Below are 19,931 nucleotides of genomic sequence, written 5' to 3'. Positions count from 1 at the left end.
TATCTATACATACAGTTTTTGTTCGATCGTTTTTCGATATAACAGATTGATGACCGTTGTAATTGGTTATATATGTTTTTCAATATCTAAGGATCAGTTTCGAACTTTAGGGACTAATTATAAATTGGAAATAAACTCTATTTTTTCAATCTCAATGACCAAAAACGTTAATTTTTAAAAACTTACTGAAACAAAGTTCAAATCCTCGGAACACCACATCATTCATAAAAGATGTTGAAGTAAGAAACAAAGTAACGAGAACAGTACTCGTACTACCGTAATGTTACGAGACCTTTCAAATAAATCTAAAAACAAAGTCAGGAAGACTTACGTAGAAACGAGTAACGAGTCCGGATAAGAGCCAGACGAGTAAATGACTAAAATATCCCTACCCATATAAAATATTTTTTAACAAAATTAAAATTACAAGACTAAAGTATAATTAAAAATAAATTAATATCATATGTTTAACATAAAACCTTGGAGTTGGCATAAATTAATTAGCAATTAATTCCACTAATTAAATCTATAATTCAAAGCCTTGGGCATTGGACATACCACGTCACGTGCAAGCAGGTCTCAAACTTTCAAATCAAACCCAACCTTTCGTACAATTTTTTTAAATAATAATAATTAAAAAAAAAATTACTACAAAGTCATCCATTATTATATTAATTCCATTAATTTATTTAAAATAATTTAATTTAATCTTTTATTATTTATTATTTTTAAAGTAAATTCTTGGTTAAACTTTTAAATTTACTTCAATTTAGTTTAAAAATTTTAAAAATTATTTAATGTTTAATTTAATGTCACTTTAATTTTTTTTTAATTTCTATATATGGAAATAATAATAATAATAATATATATATATATATATTTGGTTAAACTAAGCTAAAATATATATTTTTTTATTAAATAGTAAATTGTGTTTTGAAAATTGTGATTATTTTATTCCTATTTATTTATTTATTTATTTCATTTAAATTTAAATTTTTGATAAATACACTGATTGAATTTTGTTTATAATTTTTGAGCCAACTTATCCGTCTAAAAGGAATCCCAGAGGTTATTTTTATAAAAGAATACAAACAAAATTAGGAAATTTGTTAATTAATACACCTAATTAAATATTTACCTATTTATTGATAATTTATTTAGTTTACCTAATTAAAAAAACATTTTAATTTAATTTTTTTAAAGTAATCATCTGCACTCGAGCGTAAGAGAGATTCCCGGAGAAACCATGCGTGGGGATGTTAATTAATTTCAATTTAATTTGTTTTAAATTTTATTTATTCTTTAAATTATCGTAATTTAAATCTTAATCACGGTTTTTTATAGACTAATTAACTATTCAACTGACAACTCACTCAAAATTAATTCTTAAATTATTTTATTTTTAATAAATAAATTAACAAATACTCTTATAATTAGTTTTAAATAAAAATTATCAGTAATTTATTTTAAAAATACTTTTAAAATTTTAAAAAACACTCTAAACTTTTTTTTAATTTTTAAAAATTTGAGGCCACTAATTTTTATTTTTTTAATTTTTTTTTGTTTTTTTAATGTTAAATAATAGGTATTATTATTTATTAATTTAGCATTTAAAACCAACTAACCATTTGATTAAGATTTTTATATCATAAAAATGATTTTGAGTAAATAAAATTATATTTAAAAGGGATTTTAACTATTTCAAAATTATTTTGAAATATATTTAAATCAATGACAAAAGAACGGGCCCATACATGACCTCTAGAATGGTCGGGATACGATAATGTTTAAATTTTCATTATTATTGATAGCTATAGAATCTTAATTGTCAATGTCATAAAGTAAAGAAAAATAATTATATTTGACAGTTGAGTAGTTGAAATAAATTATGTTGGTACTAAATTAAATATACAAAGGAAAAAGGAAAAATACATAATTTTATTATTATTTGAAACTGTGAAAATTAAAAATAAAAGAAAATAAATATAATTAAAAAAACAGTTTAAGATAGCGACAAGGCTTCGGGGTAGCCATCGATAAAGACGCTCACCAAGGTGGAATCCAACGGCCAAGATCTCTCTTTCGAACCAAACTCAATCTCCACCGTACATCAGAAACCCTCGGCTTTTGGATATAAAAGGGACAGGTCCATGCACTCCGTGCTGAACCATCACAGCCCCATAATACATGTCCTTTTCTCCCACGGACCGAAATGCCCTCCATCTCCGCCCATGTGTCCATGGTTTTTTCGTCATTTCGGCTATCCCTCCTGCTCGTTGCAGTAACTATTGGCGATCTTTTTTCCGCTTTATTATCTGTTAACTGTGAAAGAGAAAAAGAAAAAGAAAAAGAAAAGCAAATTTAAACCCAAAAAAAAAAAAAGAGAAAAAAAATATATTTAATTTTATTTTGTCCATTTGTAGGCCTCGAAATCTACAAAATTACCATTATGTCCGTACTACGCGGGAAAAGAGGGTAAGGGAAAGGGGGCTTTGATTGAGATGTAACGAGTGGGCTTTTTCGTAATATAATTAAAATCAATTTTCATGAATTATATGATAATTTGGATTTTTTTTTTAATTTGGGGTAATATATGACAAAATTATATAGATAGGTGGCTACTTGGGTCCCAATTTGCATTTTTTTTAATTATTCAAAATTAATTTAATATTTAATTCTACATTTTAAAATAATTTTTTATACCAGAAAAAAAACTTATCATATTTTTCTTAATACAACATGAATTCTTCCCTAAATTCAAAAAAAAATACAAAAATGAGTTTTTAAAATTTTATATAACTTCTAATTTTGAATTTATATATTACGTCTAAATAAGAATGAGTTGGAGGATAAAATAATTAAAAAATATTAAAAAATTAAAAGTTGATCATAAAAATTCTAAGGTAAAATGGGTAATTTTATTTTGGGTGAGCTTAATTTATTTTATAATAGGTAAAAATTTTTATAAAATTATGGATTCAATTATTATTATCTCCTAAAAAAAACCAATTATTGTTATTATTTTTAGATATAAATATTTAATGAAGTGATGATCAATCAAACGAAACAGTCCATCGGCACATGATTGGACGGTCCTGATGTCATCATACCAGAGTTCACATAAAATCATCCCAATTAATTAATTATTAATTAATTATCCCTAAAAAATGTTATGGTAAAATAGAAGTTAGGCATTTGTTTTATTAAATGATTAGATTATTGGGGGTAAAAAGGGTAGAAAAGTAAAATTGTTGCCCGGTTATTGTGTGTGGAGCCCACATCTCTCAGATCCAGCCGTGCAATCGGAATCATTAGATTCCTTTCCCCCGCACACTCGACTCCTCCTTTTGGTACGTCAACGTAACACTTTAACAAAACCCATTCTTCTCCCCATCTCCCGATATACCCTCGATATATCGTATCGTCAAATTATCGTATTTTTCTGCAGCCACTCCTTTTCCGCCACAGGATAAGATTTCTGATTGATCTGACGGTTCTATTCTTCTCTTTAACACGTGGCTCTCTTTTGTTCGTCGATGAATATCTCTCCTCCTGCCCTTCTGTTCTGCCCGCCACTATTTAACTGTGGTTAAACTCTTTACCTCACTAGTCCACCATTAATTTAAACCCTATGAATTTAAAAGAAAAAGAAAAGGGGAAAAAAAAAAAGGGAAACACCTTATCCTCTCTCTCTCTCTCTCTCTGATTCTCTTTGAAGGTCCGTCAATGGCGTCTCAGATCTAAGGAACTCTGTTTTGTTGTTATTTTGTTGTTGCGAATCTGTGGAGAGTTGTGAGGAGCTTTGAGCTGGTTTTAAGAGCTGCGACATTCTTCTTGGTGAGGAAGGGAAGGAGAAATTAGGGCTAATTTTTTTGTTGTGTTTTTGAGATGCTGAGAATGGCGAGTACGTTTCAGGAGGATGTGTTGGAGCATGTGTTTTCGTTTATACAGTGTCATAAGGATAGAAACTCGATCTCGATGGTGTGTAAGTCGTGGTATGAGATTGAGAGGTGGTGTAGGAAGAGGATTTTTGTTGGGAACTGTTATGCGGTGAGTCCTCAGATTGTAATCAGGAGGTTTCCGGAGGTGAGATCTGTGGAGTTGAAGGGGAAGCCGCACTTTGCGGATTTTAGTTTGGTGCCTGATGGTTGGGGTGGGTATGTTCATCCTTGGATCGTGGCTATGGCTTCTGCGTATCCTTTGCTGGAGGAGATCAAGTTGAAGCGAATGGTGGTTACGGATGAGAGCTTGGAGCTCATTTCCAAGTCTTTTAAGAATTTTAAGGTTCTTGTGTTGATGACTTGTGAGGGGTTCAGTACTGATGGGCTTGCGGCCATTGCTGCCAATTGCAGGTTTGTGGCTCTTTGGTTCTCTTGTTTTTGGCTTCCGTTTTGAGGGCCTTGCGAGTGTGGGAAATGGGGAAACAGGGTTAGAGTGAACATTGTGAATGAGAGAGAGTACCACGTCTTGAGACAGTTTAATCTTTTGTTCTTTTTCTTGGTTTGCTGTTGTTGGATTCTCTTTTCTTTTAATACAGAATTTCATATCTTGTGGAATGTTATTTTGGGTGGGATGAGCAAACACCATTGAGCTAAGCTGAGCTGAGCTTAGCTCAAATTTAGCTCACTGGGAACTTTCGAGGTCTTCTATTCGCAGTAGGCTTAAAATGTCTTTTATGAGTAGATTTATCCATTTATTCTTCTTGTTCTTTCCCTTTTTTGGGGGACTGGCGTGGGGTTCGGAGGGATGTTGTGGAGGATAAGCTGTTACTTTCTTTCGGATAAGGGATCCATCAGTCTGGTTCGCTTGCTGTCTTTTCTTACCGAACCATAACCCTGTTTTGTTTTGGTACACAGTGATTGTTAAGGATATTATTAGTCTGATCTAGTTTGTCTCGAGCTTCCTTGAACTTAAATTCTGCGTTGAACTTGAGTTTCGTTTTCTCTTTCTTGAAGATCTAAGGTTAATTAAAAGAATTTCTAGCTGGTATCTTTGTGCCAAGTGTTCAATTTGGCTGCATTGTCTCGTTTTTTTCTTTGACTTGTTAATCTTCCGGCTTAAATTTATTGATTTCGAAGATCAGTGTCTCATTTATCATTGTGGCTTACAAGTTGATTGTTGGGTTGGGGACTACTATTTGTCAAGTGAATGATTTTGATACTGCACAAGGCTACATGGTTTTCTATTTTTGTTAAGCTTATGGGACGATTTTGTGGATGTTGCATAGTTCTTGAGAATTGAGTGATGGGTGACACATCGTTTTAGGGTTTTTATTTTTTAAATGGTCTCCTTATCATTGAAGACGTGGGTTTTTCTTGTGCGTTAGTGTGTTTTCTTTCAGCTTTTGAAGTCTTTATTCCTTGAATTTATACGGATGATTGTTGACTGATCCAGGAATTTGAGAGTGTTAGACTTACGAGAGAGTGATGTGGAAGATCTGAGTGGACATTGGCTCAGCCATTTTCCTGATAAATATACGTCACTTGTATCCCTCAATATTGCCTGTTTGGTGTCTGAGGTGAGTATTTCTGCATTGGAGCGTCTCGTGGATAGGTGTCCAAACTTACGGACACTGTGGCTCAACCGTCCTGTTCCCCTTGATAGGCATCCCAACCTACTTCGTCGAGCACCACAGCTAGTTGAGTTTGGTGCGGGATGCTACACAGCGGACTTGAGATCTGATGTTTTTTCGAACTTAACAACAGCATTCACAAGCTGTACAGAATTGAAAAGTTTATCTGGATTTTGGGATGTGGTTCCTGCATACCTTCCTTCCGTTTATCCCACTTGCTCTAGGCTAACATCCTTGAATTTGAGCTATGCCACAATTCAGAGTGACGATCTTACCAAGCTTATAAGTCAATGCCATAATTTGCAAAAGCTTTGGGTATTTCCTTATCCTTTTTTTCTCCTTCTAATAGTGCATTTCCCTTCAACGTAGTGCTATGTTTAGCTTCAATCTTTGTAAATGGTCTTAGTTCAAGATGCACTGTAACTGCAGGTGCTGGATTACATTGAAGATTCTGGCCTTGAAGCCCTTGCAGATACTTGCAAGGATCTTCGAGAATTAAGAGTGTTTCCATCTGAACCATATGGTCCAGAACCAAATGTGTCTTTGACAGAACAGGGTCTTGTCTCTGTTTCTGAAGGTTGCCCAAAGCTCCAATCCGTTCTGTACTTCTGTCGTCAAATGACAAATGCTGCCTTAGTGACCATTGCCAGAAATCGACCAAACATGACACGATTTCGTCTCTGTATTATGGAGCCACGAACTCCTGATTACCTCACAAATCAGCCGCTTGACGTGGGCTTTGGTGCCATTGTTGAGCATTGCAAGGATCTCCAACGCTTTTCCCTCTCTGGCCTTCTTACAGATAGATGTTTTGAGTACATTGGGAATTATGGCAAGAAGCTAGAGATGCTATCTGTGGCATTTGCTGGAGATACTGATTTAGCACTTCATCATGTGTTGTCCGGATGTGATAGTCTTCGCAAGCTGGAGATTAGGGACTGTCCTTTCGGTGACAAAGCTCTTTTGGCGAATGCTGCAAAGCTCGAGACAATGCGATCCCTTTGGATGTCTTCTTGCTTGGTGAGTTTTGGAGCATGCAAATTGTTAGCTCAGAAGTTTCCCAAACTTAATGTTGAAGTTATAGACGAGAGGGGTCACCCAAATATAAGGCCCGAAAGTTGTCCCGTGGAAAAACTTTATATATACCGTAGTGTTGCTGGGTGTCGCTTAGACATGCCCGGTTTCGTGTGGACAATGGATGGAGATGCTTCTCCAAGGCTTACTTGATGCAACAACTGTCAACAACCCAGTGTCAAAGCCTAGCAAGTGAAGCTCACATAATGGGAATGGAATTGGTAGTAGGTACATGACCTTTATATGCTCTATTCAGTACACTCCTAATGTAGTTCTGTGTCAATAACATAATTTGCAGCTCTATTTAAATGGAGCGAGGTACATTTACAGAGGCAGAGGAACTCCATTGCCATTCATTTTATACTTTACCACCGGAGCTGCGGGGATGGATAGACAGACAAGCATTAAGTGATCAATAAAGATATCAAAGTTTCTTCAAAACTTCATTGTACTGTACCCCAATTCGCAGTCACCACGAATACTATGGGCAGAATCTTTTGCTTGTATGTTCATTAGACATTCATTTCAGATTTCAACTGAAATTAGTTCTTGTCCGAAATCCATTCTGGTTTCTCAATGGCTGTGCTCGTTCATTATTCTGTCGACGAATGTGATAACGACTAATCCGTTGATGCATCGTCCTCTGCAATCTGCTGTTAAGATAAGATTACATCGAAACATAGTCTAGAGAAACTTGAAACTCAGACTGACCCACTTGAGATTTCAGTAAATGAGATGATTTGTGTAGAACAGAACTGATTTATGTTGAGAATTAAGGATCTGTTTCAAAAGTATGAGAGGAAGGAAGCAAGTGAATAGTTGGCAAGTGTTGTAGTGGGAGAGAGAAAGAAGGCTTTATCGAGTGTGGAGCCAGGCGGTAGAGAGATTGGAAGCTTTTTTATTGTTTTCCCTGTTGGGTACTTTGTTTATTATTCTTGTTGATTGATGGGTTTCTATACTTAGCAGGGCTGAAGAAGGAAGAACACCTGAGGAGATGACCAAAAACAAAAACAAAAACAAAAACAAACAGAGTACTTAAAGACTGCAACTCCATGTTTAAGTGCTTTTATTAATTGGTCTGATGAGCCTGCCAGAGCAGCAGAAGAGAGAGAAAAAGAGAAAGAGAGAGAAATTGCAGAGTGAAAGTAACTCAACAGAGCAGAGCAGAGCAGATCGGAGCAGATTTATGCAATGTGATGAACAAGAAAAAGGAAAAAGGAAAAAGCAGGTCAAAGCGACGAATCTGTTTCTGTGAAAAGGTGGGTTTGTTGTTTGTCAATTTGCAGACAGATTTATTGGTTGATGATATGCCCCACACGTTGCCCATCTTCTTCTTCTTCTTCTTCATTCTTCATTTTTTTCCTTTTTCTTTTTTACTTCATGTATTTAGATATATATATTCCTTTCTAAAATGATTATATTAGTGTTATTTAAAATGTGTTTTTAATATTATTATAGCTTATGCGCTCTCGACTTTGTTTTATTTTGATCTATACGCTCGAAACTTCTATCTAGAGTTGTTTATTTTTATTTTAAATTTTGTTCGTACTTTTAAAATATCTCTTTAAATTCTCTTGCTTCTAAAGTAAGGGTTATTTTGATCGATTTATTATTTGTTATTTTTCTCGTAAACTTGTTATCAAACACTTGCTTATTAAAATTTTGAAATATAGTCATAAATTTGTGTTAAAAATATCTAGTGTATGGTAACCAAAATGAACCGGAAAATACTTAGGTTATAATATCTAAAATCAATAACTATCTAATATTAATAAATATTATTGAGAGAAATCAAACATAAACATTATTTATTTTTGTGAAAAAATACTAAACACATTATTAAGCTAAATCTCTAACCAAATGATGGTTTAGAGGTTAAAATTATTAGAAAATATAACTACCAAAATACGAAATGAAACTTCAATGATTCTATCTCCGATAAACTTTCGACGAAAAGAATGTGACATTTTTACATTTTTGTCCTTCACTAATCTGAACAAACAAAAACGACCCAACTGCCCCATTAAGTACAGGGAGAAGAATCAAAGAGCTTTATAAAGACTTAACACAAAGACTTGACTTGAGACACTTTATATTGACGAGAGGAAAGGGTTCAAGAGGCTCAATTTTGAGGCTTTTTTTTTTTTTTTTAGGGAAGGAAACTGGTTTTTTTGCTCTGTAAATCTGATGGGGAAGCACTGTTGCTCTACCGGTGATGATGCCGATGGATTGAATCTTATGGGACTTCTGCTGGCTATTGTTATAGCTCTCACCCTCATGGTCATCTGCCAGCCTCAACCACGCCGAGCTTATGTACTGTGTTGTTTGCCTTGAGATTCGACTCTGATCGAATAGTCCCAAAGCTTCCAAGTTCGGTTCTTGTACGGTATAAATCTTTGTTTGTAGATTCACCTTGAGAATCATCTTTAATACGGTAATTGTAATATGTTGGATAATCTTATAGGATTAACGGTTTCATTTAGAATTTACCCATTCCTTCTCGAATAAAACCGTCTTGCGATGCTGAGTATTTTCATCCCAAACATGCCATTCCAATTCTATTGGAACTTGCTCGTGATTGATGCATCTCGAGCATTCGAACAATTTGTGTTTGTGTGTATGTAGATCTATCTATGCATGATAAAGGGAGCACTTGGTAATCAAAGTAAACCATGCCCTGTCCTAGGAAACTTAGATTCTTGGTTACGAGATTGTTAAAGAATCTAATGGATAGTATTGAATGCCACCTAACTAGTTCAGATATTCGTCGAGTTTCAACACCTAACTTTAGATAAAATAAGCATAACTCAATTAGTTAAGACATATACCTTATATGAAGGGATCAAAGTTTGAGTCTCCCCTCTCCTACACGTTGATGAACGCCATAAAAATAACACCTACAAATCGACGGAAATATGATAACATTAAGCACATGTATCATTTCCATGAATCCTTAGAATTTGATTGTAAAATGAAGCAAACTAGAAGGTACAAGGGAAATATACATACTAAAGCGAACAAAATTTTGTTTCACAAAGTCCTCAGTGGTTCATTGAGGCGCCAATGGTCTCCAAAAGATGCTCAATTCGGTACTTCATAACTGGCTGCCCTTTTTGTGTCCTTTTGAACATTTTCTCCCTCGTGGAGTTTCTTCTAGCTTTAGCTCTTTCTCGTTCTTCCTTTTTTGCAGCAATAATGGCTTCTTTCTCCATTCTTGCTTTCTCCTTCTCTTGATGCTTTCTCTCATACAGTCCCTGGAGACTAGGTACGCCTTTATTCCTTTCGTTCCCACGTCTTCCATTCGTCCGATTCTCGAATTTCATTTCATTTTCACCCTTTAAGAACCAGGAAGAACAGTAGTTTGAGCAAGCACGTGATGTGCTATATACAGCAGATTCTTTTCATAACAAGAATGGAATGAAAACAGATGCTCGTTGGGTTCAATGATCAACAAATAGTGATGGATGGAGGATGAATTAATAGTTCACCCCCTTTGGCTCTACCTATGAATTAGTTAGTAATCGGTCTTTTAGAACGAGATCTATCTACACAGTAACGATATTTAATTATGAAGATTAGTTAGGTAGCTGACTCTCTTAGTCCGTTCTAGGAAGAATAAGGTCATAATCCTTCTATTAAATAGAATTTCCTCTACTTAATGGATAAGCATTTGCTACCGAGGAAATTCTTTCTCATCTAAAATTAAAAATTGAGATGATTGGATTTGCACCAATAGAAACCATAAATTTAATACACAATAAAAGGATACGACAAACTTTGAATTCCTCGACTCTCAATCACCTTAAGGCAAGAGGCAACAAAAAGGCATGACCTGAACGAGGCGTGACACCAGTTTTTCTCAATAACAAGAATTGGAATAAACAGATGCTCATCAGGTTCAATGTCTATCGGAATCACAATCAACAAATAGTGACAGAGGCACCAGAAATAACTTCAACAAACAAAAAGAAACAAAGCCTCTCTCTCTCTCTCGATAACAAGAATGGAACGGCAAAACAAGGAGTGACCTGAAATAACTTCCATAACCAAAAAGAAACAAAACTCCCATCTCTCTCTTTATAGGACAATTTGCAACAGATTATGTGAGATCTCACACGGTTGAAGAGGGGAATGAAGGGGCGTGGAAACCTCTCACTAGCAGACGTGTTTTAAAAATCTTAAGGGGAAGCCTGAAAGGGAAAGGCCAAAGAGACAATATCTGCTAGCAGTGAGTTTGGGCCGTTACAAATGGTACAGAAGGCAGACACCGGGCATGGTGTGTCTGCGAAGACGTTGAGCCTCGAAGGAGGTGGATTGTGAGATCGCACATTGGTTGGAGAGACATGTTTTAAAAACCTTGAAGGGAAGTCCTTTCCCTCCCCTTGGCAGACATGTTTTAACCTTGAGGGGAAGCTCAAAAGTGAAAACCCAAAGAGGACAATATGAGGGGAAGCCTAAAACGAAAAATCTAAAGAGAACAATATCTAATAGCGACAAAAGATATCTTATGAAATATTCTGCTAGAACATTTTTTTATTCTTCCATTCGGATAAAAAAAAATATATATATCTCAAGAATACCAGACTTAGCAATCAATGAAGGTTAACGAACATAATTGAAATCTTAGAATAGTAGATACTTATTATCAAAACAACATACCTCGACAAGTCCAACAGTTGAGTTAGATGGCCTCTCATTCTGATTATTCTGATGCTTTACCAACTTCTTATACTTGTTGACATGTTTAGCATTCTTATAGAACTCTCTTTGCTTTTCTGAACAAAAGATACATAAACAAATACCATCAAAATTCATAATCTATTCTATCACCACAAGAAATTCACATAGCTTCAATCTGAAACATCCAATTCCCTAAACCAAGCCATTAAACACGATATTGCATTGTATTCCCCCAATTTTTGAACTCCACACAAATATTAGATTTACAACAAAACTCGAACCCCATAACAAGTAAACAAAAATCCAAAACCTAGATTCAACAGAATCATCAACGAGTGGCAGTGAAAAAAAACTAAAAGGCCATGAAGAGAGAAAGAAGTAAAAATTTTAGAAGAATCATACTTATAAAAGCTGGATTATAGTAATCAGTAGTTGATTTCGCATTTGCGAACGCCTGGGGCGAAGGGCCCTTCCCTCCCAATCGTTTCATGTTCTTGTGTTTATTACCCTTCGTGAACTTCGACTTCGAGCGAGTCTGTTCTTCGTCTTTTCCAGCTCGGTTCTTCATCGTTGGTGGAAAGAAAATTTTGCAGAGAGATTGATTGAAACTGAGAACAATTAGGGCAAAAACACAGAGAAGGAAGAGGAAACAGATGCCAAGAGACAGAGAAGTACGGTAGAGATTCCCTGTGGTCAATATAGTCGATTAAGTTTTCTTGATATCCAATAACAACGCGACACGTTTCAGTTTATTATTATTATTTAAATTGGACAAAAAACTTGTCAGAAGTGGGATTTGAACCCACGCCCTCTCTCGAAGACCAGAACTTGAGTCTGGCGCCTTAGACCACTCGGCCATCCTGACTTTTTTGTTAAGAAACTTTAGAAAACAATGTAAATTCAAAACTAAATAAATATACGTTTATTGAGCATATAGGGCAAAGATTTTAATAATTTAGACGTGCCATATCACCATCAACGAGGTACAAGGAAGTTGATCGGTGGGGTCCCTTTGTGAGTTGCACCACCTACCAACTTTAATCTTCTAAGAAGGATTTGAGTGTGAGAATGCCTGTCGGATTCGAAAGATGGTAAATTATGCCTGTGCTGGAGAAAGCCAGATGGCAACGTGGACGGTCCACTGAACCTTATCGTTTAGAGGAAGGAGAATTCGTAACAAGATTTTCATAAGTGAACCTGGAGAAGGATTACCGTTAGATGTCTAAGGCCAGTGAACACGTTCACAAACTTTTTGTGTTGGGTGGATCGTGCCCCTTTAATGTGTCGGAAAAATAAAGTGAGTAGGCTGCCCACTACTTGGCATTTATTTATTTCTGTCTGAGGCATTAAATGCGAGTAAATATTTTCCCCAACTTTCTGCTTTGAATCCCCTTTTGTTCACTCCAAATGCTCCCTTCTCCGGTTGAAAAGCTCGTGCTTGCTGAAAGATGCAGCAGATTAATGGCGTGGGAACCAATATTAAAGCTTGGGAGAGTGGAAGAAGAAGACTGAGATGGCCGTTTGATGCGGTTCTGAGATTTTTGGGTCTGGTTTTCACTTTGGTTGCTGCTGTTGTTGTTGGCGCTGATAATGAGTCGAAGATTATCTCTGTTACGCTCATCAAAAGCTTGCCTCCTATCCATTTTTATGCTTCTGCTAAGTGGCAATACTTGTCTGCTTTTAAGTGAGCTTTCATTTCTCTCTCTTTTTATGATATCTATGGGTTTTGGAGGTGCCTTCATGGTGTTTGATAAAATGCCTGAATGAAAGTTTTCAATGTAAATCAATCGTTTTTTATCATTTTGTTTCATGGACACGCTCAACAAATGCCCGCAATACTATATGTCATGTTATTTGAGTTCTTTTGTTATTACTTGGGTAGAAGATTTGAAGCTTCGACCTCTTGATCGAGAGCATATGTTGTATGTTTTATGTTAGTTGAGCTGTATTCTTGTCGACTTATTATGATTACAGTTCAACCTCATAGACTTTCTATTTGGTTAAAACCCGCTGCGAGCCTTCATCTCCTTTTATGTGTTATTCAACCTCATTTAGTTTTATGGTCTGTCTCATAATTTTCTTCTGCATAGGTACTTTGTGGTGTCGAATTGTTTAGCATGTGCGTATGCAGCAGTGTCGTTGGTGTACTCGGTGGCGACCAAAGGTTACAAAGACAATCCAATGAAATGGATGTTGCTCATGACCATTGACCTGATCATGGTAGGGCTATTGTTCTCTGCCGATGGTGCTGCTGCAGCCATTGGAGTCATCGGTCGAGATGGGAACTCACATATGCAATGGATAAAAGTCTGTGGTTTCTTTGAAGGGTACTGTCACCACTTCACAGCTGCACTTGTTGTCTCCATTGCTGGTTCTGTCATGTTTCTTTGTTTGGTTGTGTTTTCTGCTTTGAATCTTTACAAGAAATGAAATTAGGAGATTGAATATGAGCTTGTTTTTGGTGGGTGTGACTGGATTTGTTTCGACAGAGTGAAACTATATGGTTTGAAGTCAATATGCTCCTTTTGGCTGAACATACCGTCCCGTCTGTACTTACCTTTCTAAACTTTCAATTTTATGTTCCAACTCCAACTAAAGTTTAAGAAACACAGTACTAAGAATGTTATTCACACTCCAACAAGTTTTGTTTCAATTCTCAATTCGAACCTACTCCTGTAAATTTGTCAGGTATCGAAAATTTATTTACTTACGAGAATACAGAATCGGGTGAAGAACACCCGTTACAAGCTAACATTCAAGAGGGCTGGGAACTCTCCCTTTCTGTAGTTACCGATCGAAAATGATATCAAACTTCCCTTGTTCACGTATCCCTCATATACTAGGCACAAAGACATAACAAATTATTGGGTGCATTGTCCCATTTTGCCTTTTCTAGCATAAACTCTCACAGAAAGGGGCCTAACAAAATCATTTAATATCAAACTAAAACATGTATTGGTTGGTAGAGTTTAACATTGATTGCAAGACACAACCAAGGATCAGCCCAATGGTCAAGAAGAGCAATGGGAATAATAAAAAGGTTTAGAGGGAACGAGTTCTTCAATCCATGGTGGCCACACTTACCTAAGATTTAATATCCTAAAACATCAGTAGAGTTAAAAGCACTTTATCATCCATCTCCTTAACTATATCCTCTTAAATGAACAATCATCAACCTATTTCCTAATTTACTGAAATTCAGGTATCAAATATGTTGAGATTTATGTTAAATTCACATCTGCGTAATGTATCTAATATGATGTATATATTTTTTTGCAAGATAAATACTAAATGATACAATGAAAAGAATCTGAGACTCTTCCTATAGAAGATCCAACTATTTAACTTTATGTTGCACTATTAGACTTTCCACATGTCTGATTAAGGGTATAAACCAATCATAGCCGGCCTCTGAACAAAACAGGTTGCCTTCCTTAATGGATCAAATGACTCAAACAATCGAACTTCTAAATGGATCAAATGACTCGAACAATCGAACTTTCAACAGAACCTAATGGTTAAGATCAAGAGAGCCCCCATTTTTCTTGCTTACCTTTAGTTTTCATTGACCTTCTACAGTAGAAATCCTCCTAGTATTGAATGAATTGCACTGACTGCACTTGTGTCCCAAAATGTGAAAACGAACATTGCTCGTATGGCTACAGTCGTTGCAGAGAATCGATACCTGTTTAACCCAGTAGTTGATTAAGTTAGACGATTTCTGAAATGCAGTGTGGTAACGTAAACAAGCAGATAAGCAACTACCTCATGGCTGTATTCCTCAGGCATCGGTGTGCAGTCAATCTAGAAAAAGATAGAATAGAATTTAAAATTTAAGATAATATGGAATGCCAAAGGTCTACGGTACAGTAAACACAATTAAGAAACCAAAGAAACTTCGGAATATCAACACTGAAATATGACAGAAGAAACATGCCTTAACAAATATAAAGAACCACCACTTGGTGACCCGAAAAGTTTAGTATTCAACAGGATCTATTTTACCATAAATATCAACTGGGTAACGGGTAATGGGCAAATGGAAAAGGACAAAATTTAAAGTCATAAACAGAACAAGTCAAACCGTAACAGAAAGTATTAAGCTCTCATGGACTGCCTCTTTCATCTTGCCTCTCAATCCCTCTCTCGCAATTCAACTGATTTGCATAACTAAAACCTTGAATCTACACTCATTTTCTTTCTAACAGACAATCACTCCAGTCATATTTCTATTAAGATAATAAGTCTGCAACCACCAACTTTCTAACGAACAGACCAATACATGTAATCATACATCACGACAAAAAGAGAAAAAAAAATAAAAAAATTAGTCATAAGGTTGAAGAGTGGGGGTACAATGTACAATGATAAGATACAGATTCTAATCTCTAAGGTTGCTAAAATTTATGTGAAGCCACCCGTTCTATCGTGTTCACTAACTGGCGAAACCTCTCTAAGAATTAAAACGACAGTTGTCTAATTTCCTTCTACATTTCATTTTTATCATAACTGAACTAAACACACCTCCATTTTCAGCAATGCCCAGCTTGCAGACATGTCCATAACTGTCTTGGAGCAGATAGGACAACGGTATCTGGGAGGCAAATATTACTATATTAGAATAAGAGAACTGGAAATCTTAATGTAATTCAAAACAGGAAGCTTAGAACCTGTTTGGTTTGAGAATAAAGACAATGGATATAATAGAAAATAGAGTTGTATTTTGTATTTGCAAAGTTTTTAGAAATATTTTAGTATATTCAGAAACTGGATGTTGAGTTAAGAATTCAAGTACTGATTCTGCGATTCCATCTCTCTGAAGCACTCCAAATGTATTGTGTGACCACAAGGCATAACAGTTGTGTCTTTAATTGAGTCAAAAAGAAACTGCAAGCATCAATAAAATTGTTAGAAGAAAACAGTTAAGATTGTACCCCTAGGAAAATATGCAATCTAAAAGTACAAACCTCATAACAAATGGGACAAAAACTTTTCATAGAGTTCTCAACACACATGTGGTTATCGCGCAGTGGGGTGGAATAGCAAGATCCTGTACTTATAACAAAATGTTAATCTCCCTATCGACCCACCTCACAAACACAAAAATAGAACAAATTATTCAATGAGGCCACCTCTTATTAACCGTAAAATGTAGATCCAAAAATTTATGTCCCCAATAACTGTTGGATACAAAAATGAAATACTTTCATAATTTCTCTGTCACACAACTTTGTTCAAGCCTTTGCAACTCCTTCACTCAAACACTCAAATCAGATCTTGTGGCGCCGAACAAGGAGGAAGCAGCAGCAGAAGAAGAAATGGGGCAAGGGTAAGCAAAAGGAGAAGGTGAACAACATGGTTTCATTTGATAAGGGAACTTATGACTAGCTTCTTTTTGAAGTTACCAAGTACAAGCTAGTTCAATCCTTTCTGATTGGTTGAGGATCAATGGCTTGCTTGCATGAGGTTCTATCAGAATGATCTCAGCTCATGTCAGTCAACAGATCTACACCAGAGCAACCGACACCTAAAGGTAATTCATTTCACTTGTGCCCTAAAGGAGATAGATGTGTAGTTATCTTTCCAATTTGCAATTCCAAAACTTGTTCAGTGGTGAGGTTAGCTTTTAGTTTGTTATAATGGTTGGATGAGCTCTAAATGTGTCATTAAATATTGTCTTTAAAAAAAATTCTCTCTCACACATCCAAAAGGGCAAACTATAATAGCTCAAACCCACCGTTAGAGATATTGTCTTCTTTGGACTTTCCTTTCTGAGCTTCCCCTCAAGGTTTTAAAACACGTCTGCTAGGGAGAGGTTTCCACACCCTTATAAAGAATACTTCATTCCACTCTCCAACCGATGTGGGATCTCACATAAACCTAACGGTTGCATTGTGAAAGGTCTCATCAAACAACTTTTCCAAAAACAAAGGGAAAAAAAGACCTTAATAGGCAGTGAATTAGTTGCACTAACCCTGAAGGTATTATAAGCAAATAACTTATAGTAATTGCTTGCAGTAAAAGAAGTTACAACACAAGACAAAGTTATAACGAATCATCAAGAAAGTTGAATAACATACCACACTTTTCACAGTGAAAGAAGTTTTCACGACCACCAACTCTGAAAATCATATTACAAAGAATACTTATTTAGAAACTTAACACAGAAAGCTGAGTTTACATTAGAATTAAAACCGGAAAATGCACCCTTACCTACAGATACCACAAGCATCACAATGAAACTGCTTCTTCTTGGTCTACATACACAACAGAAACTATTAGCATCTAGGATAAACAGATAATTCAGTTCCACACTTAAAAATTCAAAATCAGTTCCTAAATAAAGGGAAACGGATTGATGGAAACTTTTCCTACATCATCATCGTAGAATTTGCAGATGTCGCAAAAGTATTCTCCCATATTAACATTACAGTTGCGACAAACCCTGACGGCCTAAAATGCACCAAATTCAAACGTTTAATACGTAAACAAGAACATATAAACACAAAGAACGACATTATCCAAAAAGAAAAGAAAAGAAAAGAAATCCCCAAACCTCTTGCTCTGTGTTGCAAATCAAGCAAACCACCTAAAGCATCAATTCCAACAAAATCAATCAAATCCTATTATGACGTCCTTTCACGATGTGTTACAATCAACAATTTAACCGGAAAAAAAAAAATCAATAGAACAGCGTACAAACAGACTTGTCTAACGTCCTGTCGAACAAGTTCGTGGCGGTCCTTCGGATTGCTCAGCGAGCTCTAAATCAATGAAAATTCATAAATTCAGCTGAAAGCTCCAGTTCAACAACATATACACAATCCCTTATTATACGCCTCTCACACACGCACAAGCAACGCAGAAAGGAAAGAGAAATACCATGGCCTCGTTGTGGCAATGGCGACAGGTAAAGATTCCGTCGCAGCACGGGGCTCGGATTCTGCATCGTCTCCTATAATGCTCGCATCTAATTCAAATCGAAAAGAAGTTACTGATGACGAAAACGAGGATGAACAAGAAGAAGAAGGCCAAGGCCGCCTCATGAAGGAAAGAAATTGGTACCCGTGCTGCAATTTCCCGAAATCTTCTCTCCCGGCAGATTGGGGCACAGGGCAGTCGTCTTGTTCCATTGGAGACCGACCCTGTTCGTTCTCTCTGGTTTGGTTCGAGAATAGTTACAGAGCTTGAAATTGTTTTATTAAGGATTTTCCCTTTTTATTTTATTTTATAATCTCATGGGAGTAAATAAAATATTATTTTATGGAAAATAACATTAACGTCTTAGGTTAAATAGATACGTCGAAGTGCTTACAGAAGCTTCTCGTTGGACTCAACAAGCGCACGAGTGTTATATGAACACGACTCTCCACAATGGTATGATATTGTCCACTTTGAGCATAAACTCTCATAGCTTTGCTTTGGGCTTCCCCAAAAGGCCTCATACCAATTGAGTTAGTATTCTTCACTTATAAACCCATGGGACTTTCATCATCCAACACCTCCCCTCGAACAAAGCACGCCTCCCCTTAATCGAGGCTCGACTCCTTTGGAGTCTTAGTCATTTTTGACTGCCTTCGTACCTTCGAGGAGGCTTGACTCCTTTTGGAGTCCTTTGTTCGACATTTAAGGATTTGTCAATCTATTGGCACGGCTAAGTTTAGGGCATGGCTCTGATACCATGTTAGATGAACACGACTCTCCACAATGGTATGATATTGTCCACTTTGAGCATAAGCTCTCATGGCTTTGCTTTGGGCTTCCCAAAAGGCCTCATACCAATTGAGTTAGTATTCTTCACTTATAAACCCATGGGACTTTCATCATCCAACACCTCCCCTCGAACAAAGCACGCCTCCCCTTAATCGAGGCTCGACTCCTTTGGAGTCTTAGTCATTTTTGACTGCCTTCGTACCTTCGAGGAGGCTTGACTCCTTTTGGAGTCCTTTGTTCGACATTTAAGGATTTGTCAATCTATTGGCACGGCTAAGTTTAGGGCATGGCTCTGATACCATGTTAGATGAACACGACTCTCCACAATGGTATGATATTGTCCACTTTGAGCATAAACTCTCATAGCTTTGCTTTGGGCTTCCTCAAAAGGCCTCATACCAATGGAGTTAGTATTCCTCACTTATAAACCCATGAGACTTTCATCATCCAACAACGAGAACCTACTGAGAACCCAAAATCTCTTATTCATGTAAGTAATACGAAATAAGATATTTTAATCATGCTACAAAGATTTCACGGTGGATGATAAATTTGCAGAGAAAATATTTGAATTTGGACTTAATTATAAATAATAATTAAATGAAATTTATAATTTTAAATTAATTGACCTCACAAAACTCGATACAAAATCTTAAATCCATACCAATAAGTACAACTCAAAAAATTCGAGAAATGAACAATCGAACTCCCACACAAGCAAACCAAGAACAATACAATGACACAACACAAACGTCATCCCAAACAATGACATTCAGCTCCGATTTGTCGTTGATGGGCTTGGAGCTTCGAGCCCATCGTGATATGATCTTTCGTTCGAAAAGGTATCGACCATTGATTTTATCAACTTGATGATGATCATCTACTATCCGAA

The 19,931-nt window shown here is 36.1% G+C and overlaps 4 protein-coding genes and 1 non-coding gene across 10 annotated transcripts; 2 read left to right on the top strand and 3 right to left on the bottom strand.

Moving 5' to 3' along the window:
* The first annotated feature begins 3,641 nt into the window (after window positions 1-3,641).
* Window positions 3,642-7,975, top strand: LOC111497784 (protein TRANSPORT INHIBITOR RESPONSE 1-like). 5 transcript variants are annotated; one of them, XR_002720668.1, is made up of 4 exons: window positions 3,642-4,352; window positions 5,395-5,887; window positions 6,002-6,874; window positions 7,613-7,975. XR_002720668.1 is itself a non-coding variant. In XM_023148728.1 (3 exons), exons 1-3 carry the CDS (start codon window positions 3,889-3,891, stop codon window positions 6,797-6,799), a joined length of 1,755 nt encoding a protein of 584 aa, XP_023004496.1. In that variant the 5' UTR covers window positions 3,642-3,888; the 3' UTR covers window positions 6,800-7,974. The 5 variants fall into 5 exon arrangements, 1 of the variants encoding a protein (XP_023004496.1); XR_002720665.1 differs by having other exon boundaries at window positions 6,002-7,149; XR_002720667.1 differs by having other exon boundaries at window positions 6,977-7,974.
* A 608-nt stretch (window positions 7,976-8,583) lies between these two features.
* Window positions 8,584-12,018, bottom strand: LOC111497895. 2 transcript variants are annotated; one of them, XR_002720688.1, is made up of 5 exons: window positions 11,729-12,018; window positions 11,306-11,421; window positions 9,656-9,981; window positions 9,475-9,543; window positions 8,584-9,277 (listed from the first exon to the last, which is right to left on the bottom strand). XR_002720688.1 is itself a non-coding variant. In XM_023148902.1 (4 exons), exons 1-3 carry the CDS (start codon window positions 11,892-11,894, stop codon window positions 9,688-9,690), a joined length of 576 nt encoding a protein of 191 aa, XP_023004670.1. In that variant the 5' UTR covers window positions 11,895-12,018; the 3' UTR covers window positions 9,354-9,543; window positions 9,656-9,687. The 2 variants fall into 2 exon arrangements, 1 of the variants encoding a protein (XP_023004670.1); XM_023148902.1 differs by lacking the exon at window positions 8,584-9,277 and having other exon boundaries at window positions 9,354-9,543.
* An 89-nt stretch (window positions 12,019-12,107) lies between these two features.
* Window positions 12,108-12,191, bottom strand: TRNAL-CAA. Its single transcript has one exon. It is a non-coding gene; the product is annotated as a tRNA-Leu (tRNA).
* A 350-nt stretch (window positions 12,192-12,541) lies between these two features.
* LOC111497896 (CASP-like protein 1E1) lies at window positions 12,542-13,860 on the top strand. The gene is made up of 2 exons (XM_023148903.1): window positions 12,542-13,010; window positions 13,417-13,860. The coding sequence occupies exons 1-2, from the start codon at window positions 12,775-12,777 to the stop codon at window positions 13,754-13,756; spliced, it is 576 nt and encodes a 191-aa protein (XP_023004671.1). The 5' UTR covers window positions 12,542-12,774; the 3' UTR covers window positions 13,757-13,860.
* Window positions 13,861-14,565: 705 nt separating this feature from the next.
* On the bottom strand, window positions 14,566-18,529 carry LOC111497863 (E3 ubiquitin-protein ligase MIEL1). Its single transcript, XM_023148854.1, has 12 exons — window positions 18,392-18,529; window positions 18,209-18,296; window positions 18,034-18,090; window positions 17,883-17,915; window positions 17,702-17,779; window positions 17,540-17,583; window positions 17,407-17,447; window positions 16,294-16,376; window positions 16,122-16,213; window positions 15,851-15,920; window positions 15,092-15,130; window positions 14,566-15,011 (listed from the first exon to the last, which is right to left on the bottom strand). Exons 1-12 carry the CDS (start codon window positions 18,457-18,459, stop codon window positions 14,889-14,891), a joined length of 816 nt encoding a protein of 271 aa, XP_023004622.1. The 5' UTR covers window positions 18,460-18,529; the 3' UTR covers window positions 14,566-14,888.
* Between the last annotated feature and the right edge of the window lie 1,402 nt (window positions 18,530-19,931).

Source organism: Cucurbita maxima, unplaced genomic scaffold (genome assembly GCF_002738345.1).
Source record: "Cucurbita maxima cultivar Rimu unplaced genomic scaffold, Cmax_1.0 Cma_Scf00024, whole genome shotgun sequence".
Lineage (NCBI taxonomy): Eukaryota > Viridiplantae > Streptophyta > Magnoliopsida > Cucurbitales > Cucurbitaceae > Cucurbita > Cucurbita maxima.
The sequence above is the reverse complement of the archived record's forward strand: the minus strand, read 5'-3'. Positions and strand labels throughout refer to the sequence as shown.

Coding starts and splice junctions, on each gene's coding strand:
- LOC111497863 (XM_023148854.1), bottom strand. CDS start 18,459: ATGGAACAAGACGACTGCCCTGTGCCCCAATCTGCCGGGAGAGAAGAT. Junction 17,584..17,701: donor GCAAATTCTACGATGATGAT/GTAGGAAAAGTT, acceptor TTGTGTATGTAG/ACCAAGAAGAAGCAGTTTCA. Junction 16,377..17,406: donor CTTTCACTGTGAAAAGTGTG/GTATGTTATTCA, acceptor TTATAAGTACAG/GATCTTGCTATTCCACCCCA.
- LOC111497895 (XM_023148902.1), bottom strand. CDS start 11,894: ATGAAGAACCGAGCTGGAAAAGACGAAGAACAGACTCGCTCGAAGTCG. Junction 11,422..11,728: donor CTATAATCCAGCTTTTATAA/GTATGATTCTTC, acceptor TCTTTTGTTCAG/AAAAGCAAAGAGAGTTCTAT. Junction 9,982..11,305: donor CAACTGTTGGACTTGTCGAG/GTATGTTGTTTT, acceptor TGGTTCTTAAAG/GGTGAAAATGAAATGAAATT.
- LOC111497896 (XM_023148903.1), top strand. CDS start 12,775: ATGCAGCAGATTAATGGCGTGGGAACCAATATTAAAGCTTGGGAGAGT. Junction 13,011..13,416: donor CAATACTTGTCTGCTTTTAA/GTGAGCTTTCAT, acceptor TCTTCTGCATAG/GTACTTTGTGGTGTCGAATT.
- LOC111497784 (XM_023148728.1), top strand. CDS start 3,889: ATGCTGAGAATGGCGAGTACGTTTCAGGAGGATGTGTTGGAGCATGTG. Junction 4,353..5,394: donor GCCATTGCTGCCAATTGCAG/GTTTGTGGCTCT, acceptor TGACTGATCCAG/GAATTTGAGAGTGTTAGACT. Junction 5,888..6,001: donor ATAATTTGCAAAAGCTTTGG/GTATTTCCTTAT, acceptor CTGTAACTGCAG/GTGCTGGATTACATTGAAGA.